Source organism: Panthera pardus, unplaced genomic scaffold, assembly GCF_024362965.1.
Source record: "Panthera pardus isolate Hobbes unplaced genomic scaffold, ASM2436296v1 HiC_scaffold_6, whole genome shotgun sequence".
Classification (NCBI taxonomy): Eukaryota; Metazoa; Chordata; class Mammalia; order Carnivora; family Felidae; genus Panthera; species Panthera pardus.
This window is the reverse complement of record NW_026526991.1, coordinates 74,075,831-74,096,639: the sequence shown is the minus strand read 5'-3', so window position 1 is coordinate 74,096,639 and position 20,809 is coordinate 74,075,831. Positions and strand designations below refer to the sequence as shown.

At 36.9% G+C, this 20,809-nt stretch overlaps 1 protein-coding gene across 1 annotated transcript in view; it reads right to left on the bottom strand.

Moving 5' to 3' along the window:
* SLC2A13 (solute carrier family 2 member 13) overlaps positions 1-20,809 on the bottom strand; it is a 378,633-nt gene that overhangs the window by 119,032 nt on the left and 238,792 nt on the right. Inside the window, exon 6 of the mRNA XM_019452458.2 lies at positions 14,494-14,614. Coding sequence (XP_019308003.1) covers positions 14,494-14,614 — 121 coding nt within the window. The remainder of the gene's footprint in view (positions 1-14,493; positions 14,615-20,809) is intronic.

Here is a 20,809-nt window from a genome sequence, read left to right as displayed (position 1 = left end):
TTTAACCAGATTGTTATGCTTTGTATTAAAAAATAAAATAGGGGCGCCTGGGTGGCTGAGTCAGTTAAGTGGCTGGCTCTTGGCTTTGACTCAGGTCATGGTCTCACAGTTCATGAGTTCAAGCCCCGTGTCAGGCTCTGCGCTGACAGTACAGAGCCTGCTTGAGATTCTCTCTCTCCCTTTCTCTCTCTGCCTCTTCCCTGCTTGTGCACATGCTCTCTCTCAAAATAAATAAGCTTAAAAAACAAAATAAAAGAATGGCCCACTGCAAAAGGTATTTCCCTACCTCACATAAAGGGAAAACATAGATAGTAGGGTATATGTAACATGCTTTTACACTGTGATGGAAATGCTGCAATTCAACAAACCAGAATGTTTAAATGTTAACCCCTGAACTGTTTTCATCACTCGTTCAATATCATAATCTATAAGAAGGTGATCTTATTTTATTTAAACTTAATTGGAGAATAGTTAAGTTTTTTGGAAACTCCATTTAGTACTCATTTTATTTGCAGTGCCCTTGGCCTTTATTATAGGGAAATACCCCAGTGGTTATGGCTGTAGTCTATTGTTGTCACAGTACTCGATGGTGCATTCCTTTTGTTTACCCAGAACAAAGTAGGGATGATAATCTAAGGTAGGTTGGCTTGAAATGTGAACAGAACTCTTCCACGTTGATTTTATTTATTCATTACAATGACCAGAGCTCTTGAATGAGACAAAGGGTCCTTATGGGTTATCAGAGATACATGTTTTTCCCTTTACCTTTTTCTGTTACTTCAAACCTAAATGGACAAGTTCAGAAGAGCTTTTCTCAAAGAGTCTTCTGAATTCCAGAAGGAATGAAAATAGAAGAATAGAAGTGACAGCAAATACAAAGTACTGTTCTTACTACGTTACTGCTATATTTAATAGGCAAGTACGAGGAAGTCTGCAGACCTACACCCCTGGAACATTGTTTCCGAGAGGTGGATGAGAGTCAAGTTTCAGATCCCTGGGCTCCTCTCACCTGAGTATGATTCTAACTGTGTGTAAAGCTTTTGTCCTTGCATGTCATCTACCTGAGCACCCAGCCCTGTCACTCCCCTCCAACCTACTGAGTCTCTATGTCTTCATAGTCAGTGTCAACCCTGCATTACTTCCTGCCTAGGCTACTGAGCTCTTTTACTTCATTTCCCTCTAGCCCCCTTGGGTCCTTCTCTATCAGTTATCTACTCTGCAGCCAGAGCGAGCTTTTAAAAACACAAATCAGATTATTTCACCTCAATACCCTTCAAAGACATCTCAGTAATCTAACATAATATTCTGAATTCTCATGGTTTACGAGGCCCCAGAACAGTCTGTCACTGGCCTGCCATCCAGTCTATCTCTGGGCCATTCTACTGCTGACCTGCTATGCCTCACCTCCCTGGTACACTCCTTGAAGAAGCCCTCCCAGGGGAGGACCTGTCCCCATGATGCTCCTTCCTGCGATATTCTTTCCCTGCTCTGCACAGCTAAACTAGAGTCCTCCTTTTTGTCTTTCTGGTTTCCCAAGAAACACTGCTTGACTGTGGAAAACACAAGTTTGAACACAGGATCCTGATACTGTGGGGGCTTTATAGGTCCTTGGCCAAGTACCAAGGCATGAAGATAAAAAGGTCGTGAAGAAAATGAAAATGTCCCGTAAGTGGCCAACTACTTCCAAGAATCTCTTGCACAATTCTCATCCAGGTGTCAAATTCATGCCTGGGTATTTAAATGTTACCAAAAGACAGGTATAACTATTTGGAGATAAGGGTATATGCTGGGCTTTCTATTTCAATGCTTATTTTCCCTTTATGTACATTTATCTTCATCTGAAGTAGGTCTATGGATATTATTCAACAGACATATTTTCTTCTGTAACTTCAAAGCATATTAGCCTGTATAACCAGGCCAAAAAAATTAAAGTAGATTAATTTTAAAGGAAATCACTAGGTGGAAAACAAAATTTGACCAAAATGGAATGTTTCAATTTATAGTGTAATACTACATTCATTGCCAAGTTGCTAAGAATTACTGGATACAAACACATCTTCACCAGGATGCTAAATGCTGAGAAAAAAATTAGGGGCTAATGGGGTTTCTGCACATTTCTAAATTTTATGATTGAATCTAATAGTTTTGTAGTGTCATGCCAACAATGTATGCTAAATCACACAAGGTTGGTGAAAGGAGAAGGGAAAGTGTAGGGAATGCAAAAATGTTTTTACTGTAAATAAACCTTGAGGAGCTAATTAGGCGTATACAGTTTCTCAAAACTAGCGTCATCACCGTAGGGAGGCCTATAATGAAGCAACAGTTTGTCAATTTCAATGCTTGTAAACTTCATCTGGACAGGAAAACATGAAAATATTATGCCACAGAAAAAGGACCACATTGATTATTTTTGTACTATTGCTTTAACAATGTTCAAGGTAGTAAAAAAAGAAAAGAAGCGGGCATTTAAAAAAATTGAAGCATTATGGTATGTGGTTTTTAATGGGAGATGTACTCGAATCACCTGAGGGAGAATTTCTAACATATCCTCCACTATTCTGGTGAGGCAGATCCATGGGAATGAGGGATGGGTAGCTTAAACACTTCCTTAGATGATTCTAAGTAAGGCTCTCAAATAGGAAATTTTAAAAGATAAAATAAAAATGAATCAGAGGCCCATTTTCTTTTGTAAATTCCTACTAAAATATAGTGATTGTCTCACCCAATAACCCCACTTTATTTCCATGATCTCTTCTACCTAGTTGCTCATAATCAATTACTATTTAATTCCTCTTGATTTTTCTCTCCTAAGTCTATCTAGAATTACTCTGTTTATCTTCAATATTGCCACTATAGTCCAGGCAACCATTATCTCTCTCATAGACAACCCTAATAACCAATCTCCCTACATGAGCACATGCCTGCCCTCTGTGCACCCCACCCTCAGAGAGAAAGCTTAGAATCGAAAATCTGGTCAAGCCACTACCCTGCTTGAAACTTCTCAATGGGTTCATGTTCCTAGACTGAAGATCAGAGTAGCTCACACGACTTCTGAGGTCCTGTATTATCTGGCTCCACCTACTTTACCAGTGTTTTCTTATGCTTCTCTGACTACATTAGCATCCTTTCAGTTCCTTGCACTTGCTAAGTTCCCTGTGCCTTGCATGACCTTTGCATCTGCTGTTTCTTCTGCTAGGCATGCTCCTCTCCCCCTTTCAGAGCTCAGTTCAAACATCCTATCCACAGGGTAATCTTTTCTGAAAGACGACCCATTATCCCAAAGTCATCTCCAATTATAAGTTTTACTCATTGTAACAATTCTATAACATTTACTGAATGCTTATTATGTGCCAGACACCATTTTCTTATATTAATTCACCCTTACTATAACCTTATAAGGAGGTGTTCCATAAATATTTTTAAGTAAATGCATGAATACATGAATGAATGAATGAGATGAAAATCCTAGGGCAAGGGTACCTTGAAATTCTACAAAATGTAGTTTAGGAAATATCTATCTACTTTGAAGGATATTATGATAGTGATTTACATATACTGAAACCACACTTGAAAATAATAAACTGTCAAAGATTCAACGAAAGTGTTACTTAGCAAAAGTATGAATCTTCAAAGCTTCGATAGCTCTCATAAGAAAATATGTTTAATTGGATACAGAAGAAATAGTACAGTAGTAATATGAGAGTATGAAGCCAAAGGCCATATTGGCAGTATACGTATGTATATTCTTTTACAGATATAGGATTTAGATGATACCCGCAAAGGAGTTACTTCTCCCAGTCATGGTTTGTACCCTATGAGAGCTTTTATTCAGTTGGCTGAATATCTGACTACAGCAACTTGCTTCTATCTCCATCTCTGTACAGTAAAAAGAAGATCTGAAAGATGTCTTTTAAATTCACTTCACACAAATAGAACCAGGTCTTGGAATAAAATATCAGTAATTTAAAAAATTGAAATATTCTGGAGTTTGGAGAAAGATGATAGAGTAGGAGAATCTTGCACTCACCTTGCCCTATGGACACACTGAGATAACAGCTACATCTTTGCAACTAACTAAAGACAACCTGAGGACTGGCAGAAGGGACTGTCCAGCTACTCATACAGAGAAGGCCACATCAAAAAGCATAAGAGGGATGAATGCTGGAAATCAAGCCTACTAGTGAGACTAATCACAAATGGAAGGAGGGGTGCCTAAGTGGCTCAGTTGGTTAAGCATCTGACTTTGGCTCAGGTCCTGATCTCATGGTTTGTGGGTTTGAGCCCCACAACGGGGGGGGGGGGGGGGGGGGGGGAGGGGCTTACCTCCAGGAGAGCAGAAGGTGGTAGGAAACTGAGTCCCTTCGCTGATAGAGTCAGCAAAATAATTCTATCTAAGACACACAACCAAAGCAGCAGTTTGAAAAGCACCTAGAGGTGTATGGGAAGATTTACTGGCTTATCTTAGAACATGTGCTGAAGAGGTAATTTCAGGAAATTTCGGGGGCCTTCAGGAAATTTCTCGGGAACAAAAGTGCTTGCAGTACCATTTCTCTTCCCCATCCCCCAGCCTAGATAGCTGGATGCATGAGGACCCAGTTCTAATACTCTCCATCTACTCTGCTAGCACCGTGTGCCCCACCCCAGCACTTTTCTGTGGACCCCATACAATCTGCCCACCTTGGCAAAGGCAGGCTTCTCTCCAAACTGTCTCCTGCTCCACCAGACCCTGCAAGCAACCTGGGCAAAGACTGGTGCTACATCCAAGTTACTCCCACCATGAGGAATCAGGAGATATAACCCCACACACCAGAGTATCTGCAGTTCCAGCAGCTGAGCTTCTTAGTTGCTGCCCTTTGGTGCACCTGCAGCTATGGCAGAGCTTGTTAACTGCCAAGAACCAGGCTAACTGCTGGCTCCGACCACCAGTAAGAGCCTGGGAGCGAGGCGCAAGGGAGCAACCACTGCCTTTCAGTGAGGGCTAACTGCAGACAGCTCATCTGGCTGCTGGCCCTACCCACCAAAAAGCCCATAGCTGCCATAGACTGGCCTCTTAATAGCCTAGGGATCATTACTGGCCCAGTGTGCCCACACCAGGCAAAGTGGGTCATTACAACTGGCCAGGCTGAAATCAATCAAGGCTTAGTCACAACATGAAGGAATATGCAGCCCACACAAGGGACACCTCTTGAGACCTGGTTATGGTGACCACAAAGGACTGCACTACAGGGCACCACAGGACCTCTTCTATACAAGGTCACTACTTTCAAGATCAGGAGATGTGGCTGACTTTTCTAATACACATAAACAAACATAAAGAGTTAGACAAAACGAGGAGACAGAGGAATATGTTCCAAATGAAAAAATAAAACAAAATCACAGAAAAAAAGTTAAAATGAAGCAGAGATAAGCGGTATGCCTGATAAAGAATTCAAAGTAATGACCACAAAGATACTCACTAGACTTAAGAGTGAATTAGCTCAGTGAGAACTTCAATAAAAAGATAAAAATATAAAAAATAATCAGTAACACATTCATATCATAGGGATCCCAGACGAAGAAGAGAGAGAAGAGGACAGAAAACTTATTTGCAGAAATAATAGCTGAAAGCTCCCCTAATCTGGGCAAGGAAACAGACATCAAGGTATAGGAAGCAAAGAGAGTCCCTAACAAGTTGAACCCAAGGAGGTCCACACCAAAGGACATAGCCATTAAAATGACAAAAAGTAATGATAAAGGGAGAAGTTTTAAGTAATGAAAAATAAAAAAAAGGAAACAAAGTATTAGCTTAGGAGACAGCTTTTGCCTCTTCCTGACTTCTGAACATGTAATTGCTCAGGAGGATAATGGAAGCTTCCATATTATTCTTCTCCTAATGGCAATTCCAGAGGAGGGATCCTCCCCTCTCCTCCAAAGGGAGCAGAAAGGTATGGCTACATGAGGATTTACTTCTTTACTTCCTTTCAAGAACTTTTCTCTGTTCCACATCCTAAGTCCTGTTCTTGTTTAATAGAACCAGAGTTTAATGGCTTACAACTCAGGTGCAGGCCCTGCTTCTAGGTTTAAAATGGGAGCTGTTGAGTAATATATGTGAGTAGATGCTCTTCTGGATCTAAGCTGTGGTCTCTTCTGTGCTCTCCTTGGAGCTTGTTGAGTTGGCTGTCAACCCAGTTAGGAAATAGGGGAAGCAGGCCCCAACAGTATTGTCTTTCCTCAGGCCAAGATCTCTCCCTCATATGTGGAATCCTTGGTGAGGAAGCTTAGGAGCTGCTGCTACTGCCCATGGCACTGGCATGTGACACCCAGTGACAGAGGACATGCAAGTGTGACCGGGGTTCCATTCTCTGGGCATGACAAGCATCTGGCCCTTTCTCCTGGAGATTAACTGGAGTGTAGGAGTGTGGCCAGTGGTGAGGAGGCCATTAGAGTTCTCATCCCCTTCCCCATACAGACACTTTTGGATAAATAACAGAAGTAATAGGTGAGTGGCCATATTCCAAAGCTGACTCCCTGCCCCAATCCCTCAGGGAATGTTGCCTGATCATCTGCCAATGAGTTTCCGGGGCTGCCTCTATCATAAATACTCTGATTAAAATGTAAATGTAGCCAACTTATCAGCTTCCCATTAAAATGACTCTAAAAATGCCATTAATCAGCTGAAAGATACGTAGTGAAATATCACTCATCAATTGTAACTGCTTATGATAATTAACAAAGCTTTATATTTACCCCAAGCATGTGTTGATTTATCCATTATGCCAAGGTTCGCTCTCACACTATTCATTTTCTTCCGTAATGCATTTTTGCTGTTATCATAGGCTAATGAAAGCCAGGAAATCAATAAATATAAATTATGCATGCAAAGAAAAAAATGAAAGAAAAGAACACCATTACATACAAGGGAAACACCATGCAACTAACAACATTTTTTAGCAGAAATTTTGCAGGCAAGAAGGGAGTGGCATGACATACTGAAAGTGCTGAAAGGAAAGAGCCTATAAACAAGAATACCCAGCAATGTTATCATTCAGAATAGAAGGAGAGATAGAGAGTTTCCCAGACAAAAGTTAAGGGAGTTCATCACCACTAAACCAACCTTATAAGAAACCTTAAAGGGAATTCTTTAAGTGGAAATAATGAGAAATAAGAAAATTCTGAAAGAAAAAAAAAGCAAACATATAGTAAAGGTAGGAAGTAGATTAATCACTTATAAAGCCAGTATGGAGATAAAAACACAAAAGAAGTAAAATCAATTATACCTACAAAAATTAGTCAAAGGATACACAAAATAAAAGGATGCAGAATATGACTTCATATACATAAGACATTGAGGGGGAGTAAAGAATTAATACTTTTAGAATGTGTTTGAACTTAAGTGACAATCAACTTAATACAGACTGCTATACACACCAGATATATATGAGACCAATGGTAACCACAAATCAAAAACCTATAAGAGATACAGAAAATTGAAAGAGAAAGGCACCCAAGCATAACTCTAAAGAAAACCATCAAACTATAAGGGGGATAGAGTAAAAAGGAAGGAACAGGTAAGTACAAATAACCAGAAAACAATGAACAAAATGGCAATCAGGAAACACCTATCAAATATAACTTTAAGTGTAATGAGCTTAATGATCCAATCAAAAAACATATGGTGACAGAATAAATGAAAAATCAGACCCATCTATATGCTGCCTACATAAGATTCACTTCAGACCTAAAGACACAGAACGAAAACGAAGAGACAGAAAGCATATCTCATGAAAATGGAGATGCAAAAAGAAGCCAAGGTACCAATACTTACAACAGACAAAACTGACTTAAAAACACTGTAGCAAGAGACATAAGGGATTGACCTAACAAGAGGATATAACAATTGTAAATATCTATGTACCCAAGATTGGAGCACCAAAATAAAATGAATATTAACAGACTTAAAGGGAGAAATTGAGAGTAATACAATCAGAGTACGGAACTTTAACACCCCATTTACATCAATAAATAGATTATCCAGACAGAAAAATCAATAAGAAAAGTATGGCTTTGAAGACACATTAGACCAGGTGAACCTAACAGATACATACAGAACATTCCATCCAAAAACAACAGAATACACATTCTTTTCAACTGCACAGATCATATGTTGGGTCACACAATAATTCTCAATAAATTTAAGAAGGCTGAAATCTTATCAAGCATCTTTTCCTACCATAATGGTAGGTATGGAAACCATAATGGTAGGAAACTAGAAATAAATTACAAGAAAAAATTCTGGAACACACACAAACACATGGAGACTAAACAATAAATGGGTCAAGTAAGAAATAGAAGTGGAAATCAAAAAATACAGAGAAAAATGAAAATGAAAATACACTGTCCAAAATCTTTGGGACACAGCAAAAGCAGTTACAGAAGGTAAGTTTACAGTGATACAAGCCAGCTTCAAGAAACAAAAAAAATTTCAAAAACCTGGTTCTACACCTACAAGAGCTAGGAAAAGATGATTAAATCTCATAGCAAGTGGAAGGAAGGAAATAATAGAGATTCAAGTGGAAATAAATGAAATAAAGACTAAAAAAAAAAAAAATAGAAAAGAGGAATGAAACCAAGACCCAGTTCTTTCAAAAGATAAAAATAATAAACCTTTAGTCAGACTCATCAACAAAAAAAGGGAGAGGACATGAATACATACAATCAGAAATGAAGGATAAGAAATAACAACTGATACCAAGGAAATACAGAGGGATTATAAGAGAATATTATGAAGAATTATATGCCAAAAAATTGGACAACCTAGAAAAAAATGGATAAATTCCTAGAAACATACAATCTTCCAAAACTGAATCAGGAAGAAACAGAAAATATGAACTGAACAATTATTAGTAATGAAGTTGAATCAGTAACCAAAAAACTCCCAACAAACAAAAGTTCAGGACCAGATGGCTTCACAAGTGAATTCTACCAAACACTTAAAGAATAGTTCATATTTATTCTTCTCAAACTATTCCAAAAAACAGAAGAGGAAGGAAAACTTGGGCCAGTACTACACTGATACCAAAACCAAGGACACTACAAAAAATGAAAACTACAGGCCAGTATCTTTGATGAACACAAATGCAAAAATCCTAAAAAAAGATATTAGCAAACAGAATTCGACAATACATTTTAAAAAATCATTCACCATAATCAAGTGGGATTTATTCCAGGGATCCAAGGGTGGTTCAATATTCACAAATCAATCAGTGTGATATGTCACATTAACAAGAGGAAAGATAAAAACCAAATGATCATCTCAATAGATGCAGAAAAAACATCTGACAAAATGTAACATCCATTAACGGTAAAAACTTTCAATAAAGTGGATTTAGAGGGAACATATGTCAACATAATAAAAGCCATATATATGAAAAACCCACAGCTAACATCATATTAATGGTAAAAAAATGGTTAAGAATGGCAAAAAACTGAAAGATTTTCCAGTGAGTTCAGTAATAAGACACAGATGTCCACTCTTACCACTTTTACTCAACATAGTACTGGAAATCCTATGGCAGTGATCAGACAAGAAAAAGAAATAAAGGGCATCCAAATTGGTAAGGAAGAAATAAAACCATCACTACTTGCAGATGACATGGTACTACATATAGAAAACTTTAAAGACTCCACCAAAAACCATTACAACTGAATGAATTCAGAAAAGTTGCAGGATGCAAAAGTAATATATTGAAATCTCTCGCATTTTCTGTATACTAATAATGAAGTAGCAAAAGGAGAATTTAAAAAAAAAAACAGTTCTATTTACAATTGTACCAAAAAGAATAAAATACCTAGGGATGAATTTAACAAAGGAGGTGGAAGGCCTATACTGAAGGTGATAAGACATTGATGAAAGAAATTAAAGACAACACAAATGGAAAGTTATACCATGTTCATACACTGGAAGAATTAATATCATTAAAATGTTCATACTACCCAAAGCAATCTACAGATCTGATGCAATGCTATCAAAATACCAACAGCATTTTTCACATAAATTGAACAAATAATTCTAAATTTGTATTAGAACCACAAAAGACCTAGTCAAAGCTTTCCTGAGAAAGAAGAGCAAAGCTGGACGTATCACAATCCTAGGTTTCAAGATATACTACAAAGCTATTGTAATTAAAACAGTGTGGTCCTAGCACAAAAACAGACACATATATCAATGGAATAAAATGGAGAGTTCTTGGGGCACCTGGGTGGCTCAGCAGGTTGAGCATCTGATTTTGGCTCAGGTCACTATCTCATGATTTGTGGGTTCAAGCCCCGTGCTGGGCTCTGTGCTGGAGCCTGCTTCAGATTTTGTGTCTCCCTCTCTTTCTGTTCTTCCTCTGCAGTGTGTGCACACTCTCGCACCCTCTCTCTCTCTATCTCTCTCTCAAATAAACAGTTAAAAAAAAAAAAAAGAATCCAGAAAGAAACCTTCATTTATATGGTCAATCATCTAATGACAATGGAGGGAAGAATGTACAATAAGGGATAAGACTGTCTTTTCCATAAATAGTGTTGAGAAAACTGTACAGCTACATTAAAAAAAAAATGAAACTGGACCACTTTCTTACACCATACACAAAAATAAACTGTAGATGGATTAAAGACCTAAATGTAAGACTTGGAACCCAAACAACCCTAGAAGAAAACATAGGTAGTAATCTCTTGGACACCACCCTTAGCAGCATATTTATGAATGTCTCTTCAGTCAAGAAAAACAAAAGCAAAAATAAACTATTGGGGTTACATCAAAATAAAAAGCCTTTATGCAGCAAAGGAAACCATCCACAAAACAAAAGGGTAACCCAGTGAATGGAGAAGATATTTGCAAATGACATATCCCAGAAGGAATTCATATTCAAAATATATAACGAACTTATTATACAAGTCAACACTAAAGAAAAACAATCTGATCAAAAAATGCACAGAAAACCAGAATATACATTTTTTTTTAAAAAAGGTATACAGATGGCCAAAAGACACATGAAAAGATGCTCAACATCACTAATCATCAGGCAAATGCATACCAAAACCACAGCTAGGAATCACCTTAATACCTGTTAGAATGGCTAGAAATAAAAAGACAAGAAATAACAAGTGTTGGCCAGGCTATGGAGAAAAGGGAATCCTCCTGCACTGTTGGCAGGAAGTAAATTGGTGCAACAACTGCAGGAAACAGGAAGGAGGTTCCTCAAAAAATTAAAAATAGAAATTATTTTTGGATATATTGGATCAGGTGATCCAATAATTCTACTATTGGTTATTCACCCAAAGAAAACAAAAACACTAATTTAAAAAGATATATGCACCCCTATGTTTATTATACATATGGTCAAGGTATGAAACAACCCAAGTGTCCACCAGTAAATGAATGGACAAAGAATATACAGTATTTATATATTATGCAGCCATAAAAAAGAATGGTACCTTAACATTTGCAACAACATGGATGGACCTAGAGGGCATTATGCCAAATGAAATTAAGTCAGACAGAGAAAGACAAATATTATACGATTACACTTATGTGTAGAATCTAAAAAACAAAACAAAGAAACAATAACAAAAAGCCCAAACAGACTCTTAAATATAGATAACAAAAGGTGGTTACCAGATTGGAGGTGGATGGAGGGATAGGAGAAATAGGTGAAGGGAATGAAGAAGAACAGACTCACAGTTATAAAATAAGTCACCAATGTGAAAGGTATACCTGAAACTAATATAGCACTGCATGTTAATTACACTTCAACAAAAAAAAAATCAAAACAATCCAAAAATGGGAAGTTCACACTGGAAAATATTTAGAATCGTCAATCTCTTGGGTTCAAATACTTAGTGACCCTCAACCTACAATATTATGGGCCCAAACCTACATTAATGCCTGCCACATAATGAATATTTATCAAACTAAAAAAGAACCACCATTCTTGAACCATTCATTTTTGTAAATCATCTACTGGACTCTAATTGGAATGGATTACATACTCACCACTACAGTCTACAGATCTCTACAAATAGAAGTATTAAGTCAGTGGGCATAGGCATTTAATTTTTATTAGGCAGAACTGTATTCTTTCCGAAATGAAGAAAAAATATTTACACTTCCATCAATAGTATACAGTATTTTTAATATAGATATTAAATCAATTTCCCTTTTAAATCTGTCTTATTTGCTCAATTCCATGGGAAAAGCACAGCACCTACATTTACAGCCTAAACATTACTCATCCTATGGTACTGTATTACAAACATGACTTTCCTGTTTATCTTAAAGGGGAAAATGTATACATAGTCTTAACAAAAACAAGAACAAAATCAGTAAGGATAACAGAATAAAATAAGTAAGGGGAATGCAGGCCTATTTTATAAAATCACTCAGACTATATATACATACTGTCAAATACCCACAAAGGCTAATATGTTACCCTGAAAGAAGGCACAAAATATATAACCGTTTTTCACGTTTACCAACTCCCAAAGGACATCAAAAATTTGGTTCCGCTTTAAAAACTGCTGCCCATTTTTGTGATGAGAATAAAAGTAGGCTGAATCACTTCTCCTACTCCATTATACCTTGGTGTTGAGATATTAGGTAGATGACAACTTAGAAGGAACAGAAGGATTAATAGGTTGATAATCATAAACTTCTACGCAAACTATATTAGGGTAATAAGTATTTTTATTTAAACTTTAAAAGTTGATGTCAAGAAAGCTAATTTATTATGAAAATCATTCAAGAGTTATTTATTCTTTTTGTGTATCAGAAGCTCATAAAACTTTTCTCATACTCCAGCTGACTTTCTATCTTTAGATGATTTGACCATGCATGTTATCAGTCTTACTCTGAATCTAAATTACTCCATCTAAATCAGATATCATACTAGAGTTGTTGCTCAAACAACAGTGATTTTTTAAATAATTTGTCAGAAGTAACCGCTGAAAACATTTTACTTAAAATATCCATCAAGAAAAACAAAAGAAGGGGCACCTGGGTGGATCAGTCAGTTGCCAACTTTGGCTCAGGTCATGATCTCCTGGTTCCTGAGTTTGAGCCCCACATTGGGCTCTGTGCTGTCAGCTGAGAGCCTGGAGCCTGCTTTGGATTCTGTGTCTCCCTCTCTGCCCCTCCCCCGCTCACTTGCCCCCTCTCTCAAAAATAAAATAAACATTAAAAAAAAAAGAAAAAAGAAAAAAAGTAGAGCACGCAGAATTCTGGTAATGGCTCTATCATCTAGCAGTTGATGAGGGATGTCCAAAGAAAGTAAACATCACTACATCTAGGAATGGTCTATTCTAAAGTTAACTTCTTTTATCTTTAAGTCTTCTTTAGAACAAGATAAAGACTACTAAAAAAATCAGTAAGCCAATGAATAAGTAACCTTATTAGTAAGAGAAAGAAGGAGTATCACCATTTACCTCTAAAGGAAAGTGAATAGCAGAATTTTTGACCAGGAAGGCATAGCAACATATAGCTTCCTCATTATTGTAATGAGAATTCCACCATAAATATAATACCTGCTCAATAAGAACTTGCAAGTGGATCCCAAGTGGAATTCAGTATATCCATGTAACATTTTAATTTCATATAGGAGTATCTGACTAAAAGTTAATAAATTAACAAATCATTCACCTATTGACTGTGTCCATCTAATTGAGGCTGATGGAATATCATATTTTGTTTTTAAACCTAGGTCTTGTTCTAGCCATATATTTTAAAGGGGCTGCTAACCTTTTCAACCACTAAAATGAAGTTATAAACTTTGAAACTCTGCTGCTAGATAATTGTTCTGCTCAATCTCTAATTAATTCGTTTGTTCATTCTTCAGTCCACTTGTCTATCCATCCATCTCTCCAACTTCTAATCACACAGTGTGTCTACCATTAGACTTAACATTGGAGCCCCTACACCTGCAGTTGGCCATCAGAATATATTTCACTTTCTTCCACCATCTCTTTCTACTTTCTAATGCTCGAGAAGAACCCCAGCAGTGAAAGAAAACTTCCTTTTCTGCTTACAGGAATGAGGGGATACCTGTGGAACTCTGTGAAGACTGTTAGAATATGCAGATTATAATCTACTATATCAGACATGTATATCATAGAAGAGTTTAATTGCTCACTAAAGTTATTTATTTTACCTGGAATGTAGATGCCACTGAGTCGTATATAATCTAAAATGGTCTCACAGTATTTCTGCTTAGATTGCATAACAATCCCAACTTTTAATTTCCAGAAAAACATCATCAACATTGTGTCAAACTCCCTTTTTCCTTAAACACTTTTACCCTCGTGTCTTTGCAAATGCTATTCCTCCTTCTGGTGGTCCCTTCCCGTCACCTTTCCCACCCTTACCTTCCTCTGTATGCAAGCTTCTACTTATCTCTCAAATTGTAGAAAAGTTAAAAGTAAACAAAAAGGTACTAGAAGGTACTAGAGTTAGGTTAAGGGACCATTCTGAAAACTCACCTGTATCTTGTGCAAGTAGTGTTCTGTCCTGATGGAGCTACTGGTTTAAACGTGATGCGTGGGGAAACCTGGGCTGATAGCAGAAATCCCAAGGCAAGAATAATGAGTGCCACAGTGGTACCTTTAAAAAAACAAAAAAACCCCAAAAAAAACAAGTTTTACATCAGAGAATAGTTGGCAACATTATTTCAAACTAGACTGGGTTTTCCAAGACATATCTCTGAAAAAACACCTTTATCTTCATTGGAGTATTTAAAAAAATGTTCCTAGTAAATATACAGATTATCAGAAAAACTCACTAGCACATTCACTGTGAAACAAGAAAACAGTGAAATTCAAAGCAAATATATTTGCTAGCCAAGCAGTAGACTGATGGTAATTTTCTTAAATAACCAAAAACCAGAAAACATTGGATTTTTGACAGTCTCAAAAGCAATTAACATGACCAGCATTACTACGTGCCCAAGATGTCAGAAAAATGAAAGGCAATAGATTCGCACCACATGTTGCTTTCATTGCCAAGAAAATTGTTCTAATGGCATTCTCTCATGTAAGACCCCAAATCAGTAAACTAAAAACATGCTGAACAATTCAAAAGCAGCTGAAATTCAGAACATTTCTTTTCAAGGAAGACGAGCTTTCTTTTTTCGTGACTTTAAGGTTCCAGAGATGATATATCACATGCATTAATTTGTCTTTCCTGTTGGTATTTGGAAGTAGAATCTTTGATTTTAAGTTGTAGAAAGAGTGATTAAGTGCATCACTTAAAAGGCTCACTTTTGAGACCCTTAGAGACATCCTGACAGTAAAAAACAAAGTTTTCATATTTGACTATTGTTCTAGCCACTGTGAGGATAAACAAAAAAGAGTCACAAAAAGGAAGAAGAAAGAAAATATGATTGCAGTAATTTGGACAATTAATTGGAGTGGCGCAATGAGTTTAAAATATGGAATTTAGGGAGGGTATTTACATAGTAGTAAAGTTTTTACTGATTAAACTGGGAGATAATTTAAGATATGACCCAAAATCCTATTAAACGAATGGATAAAAGAAGAACGTTAGGGAGCACTGTGGAATGCAACGGGAGTATATAATGGCTGGGGTGTATGTGTTTAAGATACAGGGGATGGGTCAAATTAAATCTGTGGTTAATTTCCAGCTCTGCCGTTTCTTGACTCTTGTGATCTTGGGCAAGGCCCAAGATCAATTTTGTCTTCTATAAAATGGGGCTTAGTGAAAATACTTAACCTTGCAGAACTGCAGTGAATTTTAAATGCCATACTCAACTTGAAAGATTTTGGTAATGCTATACCATGTATTTGGTAATACTATGTCATAAGAAGCAGCAGCAACACACACTCAAAACTGTAGAAAAAAGCTGAAGGAAGGGGAGGCCTGAAGGGGAGATAGGAAGTCCATTTTGCCATACTGGGCCAAAAAATGCCATGAACCTAAAATCATAGTTTGTTTTCCCCTTGTTGGCTTAAACTCAGAACTAGGAATAGTTTCAGGAGTTTCTTTTCTGAAAAGACTATCAGAGCCCTGAACTAGGAAAATGAAAAGAGGTCTTTTGGAAAGAGAGGAGATATACTGGGTCTATTATGAAAATCATCCCTCTCTTTTCAAATAAGACAAACCATGATATTTACTGTAAATTTGTCTATCAAAGAACCTAGGTCCTTAAGTGTTTTTTTCAACCTGGAAACTTTGATACTTTAACATTGTAAGGAAACAGGATACTTTTCTTTCATCGTGTTTATCAAATAATCAAATAATTTACAAATGAAATGTAAACTCTAGATGGTGTACCTACCACAGACTCATGTACTTCCAACTCTAATGCCTAGCACACAGCAGATCCCTACAAGTATTGGTTGAATGAAGGGACCATAGTGCCACAGACTTTTGCAATATTGAATATTTTTGAAGAAAACAAAATCTTCAGACTATCTATGAGGTCACAGGGTTAATATGGTACATATTTGAGTCAAGAGTTCTGCAATATGTACAACATATCTCTTGCATCTATGCCTGAAAAGGTCCAACTTACCTGCAAAATATGGTGAAAGGACCATTCTAGATACACAAAATTCCTAAAGAGCTGAAGGTTTAACCCTTCTTAAGTGCAAATTTAATTTTATCTTAATGCATTCTGGATGACAATCTTTTTTAAAATCAATATTATACCTTTCCATTCTTTATTACATATAGCAGTGTTTTTCAGTCCTGATTTCCTATCGGAAGCAAATGCTTGGGATGTACATAAACCTCTGAATCAGTCTTCAGAAAATGGGGATCAAACATTTGAGTTTTAAATAGATCTCCAGGTTACTGGCATCACATATGTTTGGGCATAAATTATTTTATACATATATGTGATATATCACATATATCATTGATATATCACATATATGACTTGTAAAATAAACTTTCAAGATGATAACCTCCTTAAGGGAAGGAAATGGTATCTTTAACGACTTCATTTATGGAATAAATTTTAAAATGATCACGTACTCCTGTCATATATTCATTCATATACCTTTAAGGCTTAAAACTACTTGAATTATCTATTTCCTTCCATTTAATAACTTACAGATATCTTAGCCACTTGCCAGTATTCAAATTATAGTTATTGCCTGATGAATCATTACTCCAACCCAGATTTAAGTCCAATTAAGGAAGGCCTTAGATATTCTCCAGTGTTCTGTGCACGTTGGGCATATTCTTTATATTTTAAAAGAAGAATTTCTCTTAACTAAGTATACTGTGAAATTTTTGATTCTGATATAATTTTCCTAATAAAGATGTTCTTCACAGAAAGTGAAGTGTGTTGGATAAATAACATGCTCAAAAATATCAGATGTTATAAGTTACATTAACTACCTGATGCAAGGCTGGATAATTAATAAATACTTAGAAAAATAGTAATTCCCCTTCCCATGACTCTAATAAAGCACACTTTGTGTATACAGGTATCTCCTGGGGAACCTGTTTTTTTTTTTGTTTTTTTTTTAAATTTATTTATTTATTTTGAGAGAAAGAGAGATTACAAGCAGGGGAGGGTCAGAGAAAAAGAGCACGAGAGAGAATTACAAGCAGGCTCAGTGCTGTCAGCACAGAGACTAACATGGGCCTTGATCTCTCAAAACATGAGATCATGACCTGAGCCGAAGCCAAGAGTTGGATGCTTAACCAACTGAGCCACCCAGGTGCCCCTGGGGAACCTGTTTAAAGTACATGCTCCAGGGGAGGCAAACCATAATAGACTCTTGAATACAGAGAACAAACTGAGGGTTGATGGGGGTGAGGGAGAGGCGGAAGTGGGTGATAAGCATTGAGGAGGGCACTTGTTGGGATGAGCACTGGGTGTTATATGTAAGCCAATTTGACAATAAATTATATTAAAAAAAAATAAAGTACATGCTCCAGACCCCGTCTTCAGAGATCCTAATTTAATAAATCTGGGATAAGGTCCATGAATGCATATTTCAAAATAAGCACCTCTGGTAATTTTGATGGAGACAGCCTCTGAGTGATGTTTTCAGAAAGATTCTACTAGCAAGATCCTTGGGGAAAAATAACAGTGTTTCTGGTTTTCTGATTAACTACAGTAAAGCTACATAGATATAGACCTTTTATTAAAAGAATCAAGAGGTTGTCTTTAAATCTGTAGTATTTACAAGAAAGACTACTTCTCTGACCAAGCTCTAAGGTAAGAATACCATAAAATGTCCTCCATTTAAAATTACTCATGGACTCTATATTTTATATTTCTTTGTATAAAGAGTTCTTTTGTCCAGGTCTAGATATGCATAGTGTATTTGTTGTAATTTTTAATGAATGAGTGCCTATTTAAAAATTATTTTGATTTAACTTTTCCCACTATTTTTAACCCAATATGATAAAATAAATCAGGAGTACCTGGGTAGCTCAGTTGGTTAAGCATCTGACTCTTGCTTTTGGCTCAGGTCATGATCTCAATGGCTTTGGGCTCTGTGCTGACAGTGTGAAGCCTGCTTGGGCTCTCTCTGCCCCTCCCCTGCTCTCTCTTTCTCAAAATAAGCAAACTTAGAAAAATAGATCATATAAAAATGCAAGACAGGGGACAAAATCAAATCAAAGATTTAAAAATTCTAGGCTAATTTTAGAAAATTTTAAATAAAACAGTATTCTAATAGCACTATAAGAATATTTATACCTACACAAAAATGAAAATAAAACATTTAAATAAGTATATAACTTATAAGTGTAAGTATATATCAAAAACACTGAAATAAGTATATAAGAATCAATTGGTATCAGGAAGGGAAATGAGCATCTACTGGAAGGGTCACACTGGAGTAATACTAATCCACTAGCAAGGCTGTTGAACAGCAAGTTTTCTTCTGAATGTGTAAACTTCCATTTGTCATTAGGTTCTACTGGGACCTATTAAATCAGTTAAAAACCAGAACTGCACGAAACAGTCCTATTTACATGTATATGTACAGGTAAAAGGGGAGACCTATGACAAGAAACTAGGCCTTCTGGGGCACCTGGGTGGCTCAATCATTGGGTAAGCATCCTACTCTTGACTCCGGCTCAGGTCATGATCTCATGGCGCATGAGTTTGAGCCCTGTTTGGGCTCTGTGCTGACAGAGTGGAGGCTACTTGTGATTCTCTCTCTCGGCCCCTCTCTTGCTGGCATTTTCTTGCTCTCTTTTGCTCTCTCTCTTGAAATAAATAAACTAAAAAAAAAAAATAAAAACTAGGCCTTTTACCTCCTAATCCACTGTAATATCTACATCATCACTTTAATTGGCAACATAACAAGGAAATCAGGTGTTTACTTGATGTAATATCTCTTTCATGCCAGATCAATCAGTGCATGGTTTTAGTAATGTGCAGAGCTGGGGTGTTGGTGGTTTTGGCTGAAAAGAAATCAAGGCAGGAAAGAAAAGTGCCTATGGGTTGCTCATAAAAACCAGTACTTGAAATCTCTTGGTATTGTCCCCCCAATTAATGGTCTTAATACTTCCTCTTAATAGCCAGGGATGGGCTCTGGAAATCCTTGGAGCAGAGTACCTACACTGAGAGGTGAAACATGACATCAGCTAGAAGGCTTCAGGAAAGCTCCTGGATTCTGACGATGCATATTGGTTTCACATTATGGTTAAAACAACAAAGAATCACTCTGTCAATAATAATGCTGTGATAGCTAAGATGTGCTAGGCACCTTACTGTGTCAGGAAGAGTTTCAAATGCCATACGTGTATAAATGTGTTCAGTTCTGATTAAAACCCTATGAAGTAGGGACTATAATTAATTGCATTTTACCTATGAGAAAATGGAAACTTGCCCAAAGTCATAAAATTCCAACCCAAGCAGTATGGCTTTAGATCTACAAAGCCTGAAAAACCTGAACTGATAAGAAAATGTCTCATTGGAATACAAGAAATAAAGGGACCAAGGCTACCAGAAAAAATGTTTTTCCCTGATCTCAAAACCAGCAGTTTTCCCCAGATCTCAAAAGCCAAATTTAATCAGAAATTCTATTTAAAAAATAGACCTCTGGAAGTAGCAGTTAATGGAGGCCTTGTTGAAAAGGAAGGGTAGGTATCTATTTAAAAATGTTTAAAGTAGCTTTTACCTCTTCTTAGGGTTGATCTGAACCTCAGAAGTCAGCAACCCCAATTTCTAATCAACGGTAGGAATTTATTTTTAGCACATCACTATCTGATGGTCATCTATTCTGTTCAGAGTTTACCATCCTAATGAGGCAGCCGAATTCATTATTGGAAAGCTCTATTAAGAATATTTTTCTCATATCAAGTAAAAATTATGCCCTTATAACATCTATCATCTGCAAAAATAAGATTCCTCTCAGGGTACCTGGGTGGCTCAGTCAGTTGAGCAGCCAACTTTGGCTCAAGTCACAATCGCATGGTTCGTGGGTTCGAGCCCTGTGTTGGGCTCTGTTGCTGACAGCTCAGAGCCTGGAGCCTGCTTCAGATTCTGTGTCTCCCTCTCTCTCTGCCCCTCCCCTGCTCACATTCTGTCCCTCTCTCTCTCTCAAAAGTAAACAAACATTAAAAAAAAAAAAAAAAAGAATAAGATATCTCTTAGGTCTCCCTTTAGTCTTTTTTCCAGACTAAACACTTCTGGTTTATGTGTTTATGAACACATAAGTGTTTGACAAGTTTATGAATGGATGGTTTTTAGCCTCCTTGTCCTTCACCTTTCCTCACTTGCCCTTCTGCTTCCCTGTGTACCTGGGCTGTTGTGATTACCTTTGCCTCTTACTCAGACCATTTTTGTTCACCTTCCCCTCAGTT